The sequence below is a fragment of the Coregonus clupeaformis genome, chromosome 10 (assembly GCF_020615455.1).
Source record: "Coregonus clupeaformis isolate EN_2021a chromosome 10, ASM2061545v1, whole genome shotgun sequence".
NCBI classification, from domain to species: domain Eukaryota; kingdom Metazoa; phylum Chordata; class Actinopteri; order Salmoniformes; family Salmonidae; genus Coregonus; species Coregonus clupeaformis.
Window position 1 is genome coordinate 63,533,390 of NC_059201.1, and position 11,970 is coordinate 63,545,359.

General features: G+C 43.4%; 1 protein-coding gene across 1 annotated transcript; it reads left to right on the forward strand.

Annotated features, from left to right (window-relative positions):
• Positions 1-1,407: 1,407 nt before the first annotated feature.
• Positions 1,408-11,970, forward strand: LOC121550476 (histone acetyltransferase KAT8). The gene is made up of 11 exons (XM_041862744.2): positions 1,408-1,791; positions 2,319-2,393; positions 2,551-2,729; positions 2,922-2,975; positions 3,094-3,258; positions 3,468-3,557; positions 3,798-3,938; positions 4,429-4,522; positions 4,921-5,071; positions 6,539-6,693; positions 11,697-11,970. The coding sequence occupies exons 1-11, from the start codon at positions 1,461-1,463 to the stop codon at positions 11,759-11,761; spliced, it is 1,500 nt and encodes a 499-aa protein (XP_041718678.2). The 5' UTR covers positions 1,408-1,460; the 3' UTR covers positions 11,762-11,970.

Genomic DNA, 11,970 nt, shown 5'->3' on the forward strand with positions numbered 1-11,970 from the left:
TAAAAGCTTGATTTTATGGCTGTTTTAAAACGAATTATGCAAATACATGAATTGATAGTATTATTATTATTACAAATGGAAGATTCACTTCTCACAATGGTGCTCGTTTAGTAAAGTTTGATCAAATCTGAAACAATGTCTCGCCACATCACATAACTATTAACCAGTATTTTACATAACAGAACCGAATATAATAGCATAGCATAGTAGGCCTATAACGTTACTGTTCAACACTACTGTTACGCCAAAAACACTTAATTTCTAATGAGATTTTAAGATGGCTAGCTGAAGCTTAATAGTAAAAAAAAAAAATGTATCATGCGCCAAAACTCAACAGAGCCACTACGCAAGATGCTTTGATTGAAACAAAATACAAGAAAGACTAATAGTTTGATAACACCATCTACTCTAATTCGCTCATGAAACAGTAATTCAAGAAGATCAAAATGCATAGGCTATTCCCATTAAATTGATTGACATCAATTAAATGATTGGCATGCAGATGCGGTTTCATCGGTAAAACGTGAATCGGCCTAATTATCATTCACGATTGACAGTGATGATGGCCTATTTTGTAATTTGGTATGCCTAACTTGGTATTTGAGGGTATTAAAAATAGAACATGTTCTTGAGACAATATATGTGGGCATAGGCAGGTAGCTTAGTGGTTAAGAGCGTTGTGCCAGTAACCGAAAGGTCGCTGGTTCTAATCCCCGAGCCGACTAGGTGAAAAATCTGTCGATGTGCCCTTGAGCAAGGCACTTAACCCTAATTGCTCCTGTAAATCGCTCTGGATAAGAGCGTCTGCTAAATGACAAAAATGTAAAAATGAGTATGCGCTTGCATATTCTATAACAGTGATATCCAACCCTGTTCCTGGAGAGCTAACATCCTGTAGGTTTTCATTCCAACCCTAATCCAGCGCACCTGATTCTAATAATTAACTGGTTTATGAAATGAGTCAGGTTAGTTACAACTGGGGTTGGAGGGTAGCGCGCCAGGAACAGGGTTGGAGAGCGCTGTAATGATAGGCTAATAAATAGGCTACATCTCTCGGTACAAACTTTGACTGAGGAAATGATTACGTCATTTTAAAAAATTTTGCGCTCCCTCACCTAAAAAAATAGTACTGCACCACTGGTTATTACGGTTTTCCGAAGAACGTTTCCCTCCTACACAAATAACACATGTTTGTTTGATTGATTGAATGGTGGACTGATTGATTGAATGAATCAAATTGTTTGGCAAATTTGCCAGCACAGTGCACTTTTCCTCAGTCTAAGCACTGATACAGGGTCAGATTACTCCCCACCCCCCCCAATGTACGGCGAATGGGGGAAGATAATCTGATCCTAGATCTGCTAGAAGAGCAACGTGTTTAGAAAAGTGGAGAATGCCCCCCTCTGCACTGCGCAAACTCATATCGTCCGGGGGCATGCAGTGTTTTGAAATAAGACAAGATGTCTGCCGGAACAGTGCTAACGACGAACGAGCGTCATATTCGAGATAATAACTACAACAACAATCTTCCAGAGGACCGAATGGACGATGCAATCGACCCAGGACACAACGTAACGGACCGGGAAGACTTGGACAACAGAATACAAGCCCCTTGTTCATCTAATGGCAGTGGCGGGGAGGAGGACGAGTCGGAGGCCATTGATCGGGAAAGAGAAGCCGGGGACTCGATTCCTCAGCGCAACGGGGAAGGAGTGTTGTTGGGTAGGGAACAAGAGGTGTCAGTCGAAATCGGAGAGACGTATTTATGTCAGCGAGCCGACAAGACATGGCGTAAGTATTTGTTTATAAGCCAATAATAGTTAACTACGTTTGATAAGGCTGTAATGTAGCGGCAGAACACTAGTGTATTTATCAGTGCGTTCCGACTGGTTCACCATAATAATATAATATAATATAATATGCCATTTAGCAGACGCTTTTATCCAAAGCGACTTACAGTCGTGCGTGCATAAATTTTTTGTGTATGGGTGGTCCCGGGGATCGAACCCACTACCTTGGCGTTACAAGCGCCGTGCTCTACCAGCTGAGCTACAGAGGACCACCATCTTCAGACTGATAGAGAACTTAGTCACGAAATGTTTAACTGTGCAGGTATTTTATCGACTTATTGTTGGTGATCTCAAGTTCAAGTTTGCTTCTTGGACATTAGATTTGTGAAATTGTGGTTTTGTTTATAGTGTACATTGAAGGCCATCAAGTTCTATGAGCTGTAAACTAGCTAGCTAGCTAGATGTGTTTTTTTTTTTTTACTGAGATCGCTACAGTTAATTCAGTAAAACTCAACCTCTTTCTTTCAGATTCTGCTGAAGTTATCCAGTCCAGGCTGAACGAACAGGAGGGCAGAGAGGAGTTCTACGTACACTATGTTGGATGTGAGTGGGACACACACACACACACACACACACACAGTACTTCCATGCTCCTCTATCTTTTCATACACCTCTCCTTCTACTTTCCTCTACCTCCCTTTATCATGTCTTCCTTCTCCTCCTCCACCCCTCTCTCTCTACCTCTCCCCTGGCCCTGTAGTTAACAGACGTCTGGATGAGTGGGTGGGCAAGGCTCGCCTGGCACTGACCAAGACGGCGAAGGACGCAGTGACAAAAATCGCTGAGGGGGGAGGAGGGGGCGAGCTGGGGGAACAGCCTGAGAGGAAGATCACCCGCAACCAGAAACGCAAACATGATGAGATCAACCACGTGCAGAAGGTAGGCTAGTGCAGGAGGTTCTAGTGGTGAACACAGCAGCCTGAGCCTCTGGACTACATACCCCCACGGCGGGGGATCAAATCCACTTTGTACATTTCTAAACTGTTCTTCTGTCAGTCAGATGAGTTAGATTCAGATATTAAATGGGCTCCCTCTGTTCGGTTTTCTAATGGAAGTCCTCTCACCCTCCAGACGTACGCAGAGATGGACCCCACCACAGCTGCCCTGGAGAAGGAGCATGAGGCTGTAAGCGTGTGTAGTTCTAATGTTAGACACCATTTTGATAAATGTAGTAGTAAAACAATACAATTCCTAGAGCGGGGAGAAGTATAAATGTGTCCTTGCCTCGCTCCCTCTCACCCAGATCACTAAAGTGAAGTACGTGGACAAGATCCAGATTGGTAACTTTGAGATTGACGCCTGGTACTTCTCCCCATTCCCAGAGGACTACGGCAAGCAGCCCAAGCTGTGGATCTGCGAGTACTGCCTCAAGTACATGAAGTACGAGAAGACCTTCAGATACCACCTGGTCAGTGACTTTCAGCTTCAACAGTTTAAAAGCACTGTTAGCTTCAGCATTGCTGTTGGCTTTCATTACCATCTAGCATTGGAGACTAGCACTTCTATTTTACCAATATATAGTTGAAAAGCTTTGAACCACATACTCATGTTTCATCCTTCTCCACCTCTACTTCCTCTCTACCTTTCCTCTCTTCCTCACTGAATCTGATCCTCCAGTCCCAATGTCAGTGGAGGCAGCCTCCTGGGAAAGAGATCTACAGGCGGAGCAACATCTCTGTGTATGAAGTGGACGGACGCGACCACAAGGTAAGAACACAGGAGGCAGGACCAGACCACAGAGAATGATCCCAAACTGTGGCCTGAAAGCAACTGGGAACAATAACAACCTAGACCTCTCAACTTAGGTCTCGGGGGTACCCCTGGTTTGCATATGTTTGTTCCAGCCCAGCACTAACACACCCGACTCTACTTCATTGAGCATCTGCAAAATGTATTAAAATGAACAAACCCACTGATGGTAATACTGACCCTTGTCTCTTTCTGTAGATCTACTGTCAGAACCTGTGTCTACTGGCCAAGCTCTTCCTGGACCACAAGACCCTGTACTTTGACGTGGAGCCTTTTGTCTTTTACATCCTAACTGAAGTCAACAGGCAGGGAGCACACATAGTGGGATACTTCTCCAAAGTAAACACTGGTCCCAGTACAGGGATGGGGTTATATGGGAGCACACATAGTGGGATACTTCTCCAAAGTAAACACTGGTCCCAGTACTGGGATGGGGATATCTGTGGCTGCTTGTCCAAAGTAAAAACTGATATCTGTAATGTAGCTGTTTTTTTAGGGGGGAGATTAGTAACAGATTTTTTTATTTTATTTTTTTTGTATTTAGCAGACGCTCTTATCCAGAGCGACTTACATGAGCAATTAGGGTTAAGTGACTTGCTCAAGGGCACGTCGACAGATTTTTCACCTAGTCGGCTTGGGGATTAGAACCAGCGACCTTTCGGTTACTGGCGCAACACTCTTAACCACTAAGCTACCTGATTGTTATTCAAATGTCTCATGTCTTGAGGAAAGTCCCAAATCTGAAGGAAATTGTTAATTGTTTTAGGTGAACAGGTAACTGGTATAGTATTGGCCTATAAAAGCTGAGCCTGTTATGTGTGATCCACAGGAGAAAGAGTCGCCAGATGGGAATAACGTGGCGTGTATCCTCACCCTCCCGCCCTACCAGCGCAGAGGTTACGGAAAGTTCCTCATAGCCTTCAGTGAGTGGGATACACACACACACACACACACACACACACTAGAGCTGGGTAATATGGACAAAAATCAGATAAATTGACTGAATTATAAGGTTAACGATAAATTGTACGATAAGTTAATACAATTATTATGCACCAGTTATTTTATTTTACCCTTTAAACTACTACTGCTACTTTGAATGTTAGCAATTGTCCCGTTAGAAATAGCTCATATTAGCAGGCTTAGGCTTATTCCATTTCAAACTCCACATTGCTCCCGTAAAGGCTACTTATCGTTATTATCGATATCAGTAAAATGTTGTCGCTAAATGGTCGGTTTGGTTGGTGACGATCATTTTCGGTTTATCGTCCCAGCTATAACACACACTATCACGTGCTCTCTCTCCTCTCTCTCCCTCTAGGTTATGAGCTGTCTAAATTGGAGAGTACAGTGGGTTCTCCAGAGAAGCCCCTGTCAGACCTGGGCAAGCTAAGCTACAGGAGCTACTGGTCCTGGGTGCTGCTTGAGATCCTCAGGGACTTCAGGGGCACGCTCTCCATCAAAGACCTAAGGTAAACACACACACACACACACAAGTAACCTCTTTCATTTCACCATTTCGGAAAGTATTCAGACCCCTTGACTTTTTCCACATTTTGTTACGTTACAGCCTTATTCTAAAATGGATAAAATAGTTTTTTCCCCCTCATCAATCTACACACAATAGCCCATAATGACAAAGCAAAAACAGGTTTGTAGAAACTTTAGCTAAAAAAAAGTATTCAGACCCTTTACTCAGTACTTTGTTGAAGCACTGTTGGCAGCAATTACGGCCTCAAATCTTCTTGGGTATGATGCTACAATCTTGGCACACCTGTATTTGGGGAGTTTCTCCCATTCTTCTCTGCAGATCCTCTCAAGATCTGTCAGGTTGGATGGGGAGCTATTTTCAGGTCTCTCCAGAGATGTTGGATCGGGTTCAAGTCCGGGCTCTGGCTGGGCCACTCAAGGACATTCAGAGACTTGTCATGAAGCCACTCCTGCGTTGTCCTGTTGGAAGGTGAACCTTCGCCCCAGTCTGAGGTCCTGAGCACTCTGGAGCAGGTTTTCATCAAGGGTCTCTCTGTACTTTGCTCCGTTCATCTTTCCCTTGATCCTGACAAGGCTCCCAGTCCCTGCCGCTGAAAAACATCCCCACAGCATGATGCTACCACCACCGTGATTCACCATAGGGATGGTGCCAGGGTTCCTCCAGACATGATAGTTGTCCTTCTGGAAGGTTCTCCCATCTCCACAGAGGAACTCTGAAGCTTTGTCTGAGTGACCATCAGGTTCTTGGTCACCTCCCTGACCAAGGCCCTTCTCTCCCGATTGCTCAGTTTGGCCGGGCGGCCAGCTCTAGGAAGAGTCTTGGTGGTTACAAACTTCTTCCATTTAAGAGTGATGGAGGCCACTGTGTTCTTGGGGACCTTCAATGCTGCAGACATTTTTTGGTACCCTTCCCCAGATCTGTGCCTCGACACAATCCTGTCTTGGAGCTCTATGGATAATTCCTTTGACCTCATGGCTTGGTTTTTGCTCTGACATGCACTGTCAACTGTGGGACCTTATATAGACAGGTGTGTACCTTTCCAAATCATGTCCAGTCAAGGTGTAGTAAACAGGATGCACCTGAGCTCAATTTCGAGTCTCATCGCAAAGGGTCTGAACACTTATGTAAATAAGGTATTTCTGTTTTTGCATTTTTTATAAATTTGCAGACATTTCTAAAACACTGTTTTCGCTTTGCCATTATGGGGTATTGTGTGTAGATTGATTTAATGAATTTTAGAATAAGTCTGTAACGTAACAATGTGGAAATACTTTCCGAATGCACTGTACATCCTCATGTATGTGAATATCCATCCACTTGCACATACACATCATAGGTACACTTGCATTCACTTGTACATATGCCAAGTACTTCCACGTCATACCTGTACACATATGACCTCACACACACTCAGCCCCAGATTCTCAATGCTCTTCCCCCTCCACAGTCAGATGACCAGTATCACCCAGGGTGACATCATCAGTACGCTGCAGTCCCTCAACATGGTGAAATACTGGAAGGGCCAGCACGTCATCTGTGTCACGCCCAAACTGGTTGAAGAACACCTCAAGAGTGCCCAGTACAAGAAGCCGCCAATCACAGGTAGACACGTTACCTTTTCACTTCCTAAATGGTACCTTATTCCCTATATAGTGCACTACTGACCAGAGCCCGAATGGCCCCCCCCCAGGGTGGCAGGTAGCCTAGCGGTTAAGAACGTTGGGCCAGTCATTGAAAGGTCGCTGGTTCGAATGCATAGTCACTTTACCCCTACCTACATGTACAAATTACCTCGACTAACCTGTATCCCCGCACATTGACTCGGTACCGGTATCCCCTGTATATAGCCTCGTTATTGTTATTTTATTGTTACTTTTTATTTTATACTTTATTTAGTAAATATTTTCTTAACTCTATTTCTTGAACTGCATTGTTAGTTAAGGGTTTGTGAGTAAGCATTTCACGGTAAGGTCTACACCTGTTGTATTCGGGCCCATGTGACAAATCAAATTAGATTTGAATCCCTGAGCCGACAAGGTGAACAATCTGTTGATGTACCCTTGAGCAAGGCATTTAACCCTAATTGCTTCAGGGTCGCAGTCAATAATGGCTGATCCCTGGCTCTGACCCCGCTCTCCGAGGGTGTCTCAGGGATATGCAAAAAACCAAATGTCCAATTCACATGCGTATAATACACACTTGTACATGTGTGAAATAGAACAAATCTAAGCACCCACCTAATTATTATTATTCCCTATATAGTGCACTATATAGGGAATAGGGTGCCATTTGAGACAAACCCCCAGTCCTCTCCTTAGTGAGTACTTATCTGAAGGACTTGATAAGTGAAAGCAAGAAGGAAAACACAGAATTTAAAGACTTGTGGGTCCCACCACAGCCACATCTCTCCTTCTTTCTCCCAGTCCCACTCTCTCCTGTTTCTCACGGTTCTCTTTGACTTGGCACAGCTGAAAGAAGGGTGTGTGTTGTGTGCATTAATGTGTATAAAGTAGTGCTGAGCTAATTGACAGATGTCGGTTCAATTATTTGAATTCCATTTAGTTCGGGTTTTGTCTGCGAGCTCAATGCGCTCTAGAGATGAATCAGATCAAGCCCGAACTGTGTGATGTAGTAGGGAGTTGTAGTTTCCAACAGGCCAATATTCTACATAGTTTAGAGAAGAAAATGTGGTAATTAACTACAATGGCCATAATCCATTACGCGCCTACTTGTCCAGTCTATGTGGGGCAGATACGGAGAGGGAGGGAAGAGACAGACGGTGTTTTCCATTTTCCACTTCATATTAGCTAGGCAACTTTTCATTTAAGTTTAAATTCGCTAGTCCGTCGAGCCCTCTCCTGCTAGAATGAACGATATGTATCTTCTAGCGATCTGTTGATAGGATAGGTGCTTGTCCAGTAACAAATCGAGCGACGACAGGGAAGTGAAAAGAGAGGAAGAGGCGAAGCGAGAGGTTTTAACTCTTGCCAAAATCTGTCCAAAATAAGCCCAATGCGTTTCTATGGGCTTATTTTGGAGCTAAGCTTGTCGCCTGCTATTGTTAGGGCGAAGACATGAGCATCTCCTCATTATATACAGATCTGTGGTTGCAGTCAAATATCTTTACACGGAGGAGGGAGAGAGCATGATGCTCTTGAATTTGCCCGACCAATGTAATGTAAGTGGTAACGATGAGTTGAAATCCACGACTTAGCCGAACTATTGTTTTCTGACAGTCAGTTATTTTCTTTCGCGTGTTTCACATAGCCAGCCACACAGAGTCATGACACATAGTAGATTATTTATTTTGCGTTGCTTGACAACTTAAGAGCAAGTGTTGACTAGTTTCTAAAAGGTGTGGAACTGACTGAATAGAGGTGATCTCCTATATCCTTTGCCCATAGATCATGCCATATGGTTATATGTCCATGGTATCACATCGGGACAAGTAAACCAAAGGGTTTCCTTTCCTAGGATGTCGGGGCTTGCCAGACAGTGACGCTAAAGTGAGTGACTCTCGTCTCGTCAGTCACTGTAGCCTATCGAATCGCATCGGTGAGAAAGCCGTTCATTTGGCTCCCTAATTTGGATAGGCTATTGGGAGGCCTAGTCTTTTTGGCGATTATCTACAGATACATTATGAAAACATTCGATGAAGATGTTTTCATCGAATGTTTTGACCGCAGCAATAGGTAGTGAAGAGCCTAATTCTGGCCAAAATATGGAATCCAGGCATTAAAATGGGATTCAACAATATTAAAACATGTATTGCCTTAGTAGAGAATCAACTAAATGTATTAATTAATTGCCCAAGTTTATCATAAGACATGAACAGAATGCATCAGTGATTTGTATTTCTTGCAACTTTCTGAATAAACAACGAGAATTCCCCTGTATGTGCGGTGTACGCATCTAACACTTTGTGTAGCCGTTAGCAATGATGCTAATGAAAAGTCTTCTGGTAGATGGAAAGGCTTTCCCAAAAACTAATTAAATGGTAACTAGAAAGTAGCCTATACTTTACCTGGCAGAATGATATCATGATTATTTTCATAAATCCAGTGGGTATTTGTTTCTACCATCACGTGCCCTACAAAAACACAGCTAAACAACAGCCTCTTGCTAGGTGCACACTTGAATTAAAGGGTAACTACACCCAGAAATAAAAATGGATGAGATTTTTTCCCAGACCTTAGAAGTGGTCTCCTGATGTGGTTTAAGCTTTGTAACATCCAATTTAGTTGTTTTTCTATTAACAAAGTGTGACTTTAAGAGCGAAAACCTGAGTGGCGCAGCGGTCTAAGGCACTGCATCGCAGTGCTAGAGGCGTCGCTACAGACCAGGGTTCGATCCCGGGCTGTATCACAACTGGCCGTGATCGGGTGTCCGATAGGGCAGCACACAATTGGCCCAGCGTTGTCCAGGTTAGGGGAGGGTTTGGCCGGGGTCATTGTAAAAAAGAATTTGTTCTTAACTGACTTGCCTATTTAAATAAAGGTTAAATAAAAATTAAAAATTGTGGAAAAACTCAAATCTGGAAAAACACCTTTTTATTTTTCAAGATAATGTGAGCTATTTACTTCATTTTTCTGTTTTAATAAAATACATAATTTGAAGAACAAACATCATTGTGGCAATTCATACAGTAAAACTGTAAATAACACTTTAATCTCGAGATGACAGGTAAAATGTTAAACGCTAAATGTTATCTTACTTAGAAAATAGTCCTGATCATATAGGCCAAAACCTAGGCAATATCCAAAACAACTAACAATACACTGCCCCCTAACCCCCCAATCCAATCTGGGAGGTAAAGTAATCAGTAATTTTGCTGTGTATTTCAGATGGAATCAAGGCATTAGAATGTGCCATAGGCAAAAAAAAGTCTTACCCAGAGGTGCAACCTTATTCACATAAGTATTCAGACCATTTGCTATGAGACTTGAAATTGAGCTCCGGTGCATCCTGTTTTCATTGATCATCCTAGAGATGTTTCTACAACTTGATTTTGAGTCAACCTGTGGTAAATTCAATTGATTGGACATGATTTGGAAAGGCACACACCTGTCTATATAAGGTCCCACAGTTGACAGTGCATGTCAGCGCATAAACCAAGCCATGAGGTCGAAGGAATTGTCCGTAGAGCTCCGAGACAGGATTGTGTCGAGGCACAGATCTGGGGAAGGGTACCAAAACATTTCTGCAGCATTGAAGGTTCCCAAGAACACATTGGCCTCCATCTTTCTTAAATGGAAGAAGTTTGGAACCACCAAGACTCTTCCTAGAGCTGGCCGCCTGGCCAAACTCAGCAATCGGGGGAGAAGGGCCGTGGTCAGGGAGGTGACCAAGAACCCGATGGTCACTCTGACGGGGCTCCAGATTTCCTCTGTGGAGACGAGATAACCTTCCGGAAGGACAACCATCTCTGCAGCACCACCAATCAAACATTTATCGTAGAGTGGCCAGACGGAAGCAACTCTTCAGTAAAAGGCACATGACAGCCCGCTTGGAGTTTGCCAAAAGGCAACTAAAGGACTCTCAGACCATGAGAAACAAGATTCTCTGGTCTAATGAAACCAAGATTGAACTCTTTGGCCTGAATGCTAAGTGTCACGTCTGGAGGAAACCTGGCACCATCCCTACGGTGAAGCATGGTGGTGGCAGCATCATGTTGTGGGGATGTCTTTCAGTGGCAGGGACTGGGAGACTAGTCAGGATCGAGGGAAAGATGAACGCCGCAAAGTAAAGAGAGACCCTTGATGAAAACCTGCTCCAGAGTGCTCACGACCTCAGACTGGGGCGAAGGTTCACCTTCCAACAGGACAACGACCCTGAGCACACAGGCAAGACAACGCAGGAGTGGGTTCGGGAAGAGTCTCTGAATGTTCTTGAGTGGCCCAGCCAGAGCCCGGACTTGAACCCGATCTAACATCTCTGGAGAGACCTGAAAACAGCTGTGCAGCGACGCTCCCCATCCAACCTGACAGAGCTTGAGAGGATCTGCAGAGAAGAATGGGAGAAACTCTCCAAATAAAGGTGTGCCACACTTGTAGCGTCATACCCAAGAAGACTCAAGGCTGTAATCGCTGCCAAAGGTGCTTCAACAAAGTACTGAGTAAAGGGTCTGAATACTTATGTAAATATTATATTTGTTGTTTTTTTTAATATTAATTTTGCTGAAATTTCTAAAAACCTGTTTTTGCTTTGTCATTATGGGGTATTGTGTGTAGATTGATGAGGGGTAAAAACAACAATGTAATCAATTTTAGAATAAGGCTGTAATGTAACAAAATGTGGAAAAAGTGAAGGGGTCTGAACACTTTCCGAATGCACTGTGTGATAAGCAGTAATGGGCAGTCACTACCATCATGGGACTTTTTATTAATTGTTTTATTCTGTGTTACAATATTCAACCCACAAATGCATAGTGCATTTTAATGTAAAAAATGAAAACAGGATTATTTTTAAAATAATTGTACCGAACCGACCTCAAAGCCGTAATCGCTCAGCACTAGTATACAGTATGCTGTTGTCTCATGAGGATGACGTCATAGTACCACTCTGTGTGTGTGTAAGCCTGACTAGTGTTTCTCTTGTCTCCTCAGTTGACACAGTGTGTCTGAAATGGGCCCCACCCAAACATAAGCAAGCCAAGTTCTCCAAGAAGTGAGGGGAGGAGCTGCTGACATCATGCCAGACCACCCAACCAACCCACACACGCATGGTATTCATTCTCCAAATCCCTCCTTCCCTCCACTTGTTCTATTTTGCCCCAGTTTAAACTATTTGTTGTAAAGAGGAACCAACATTATATATAGTATATTACTAGCATCCTTCAGTCTTTTCAGTTTTTTTAATAAACAAGAATAGTGATATTCA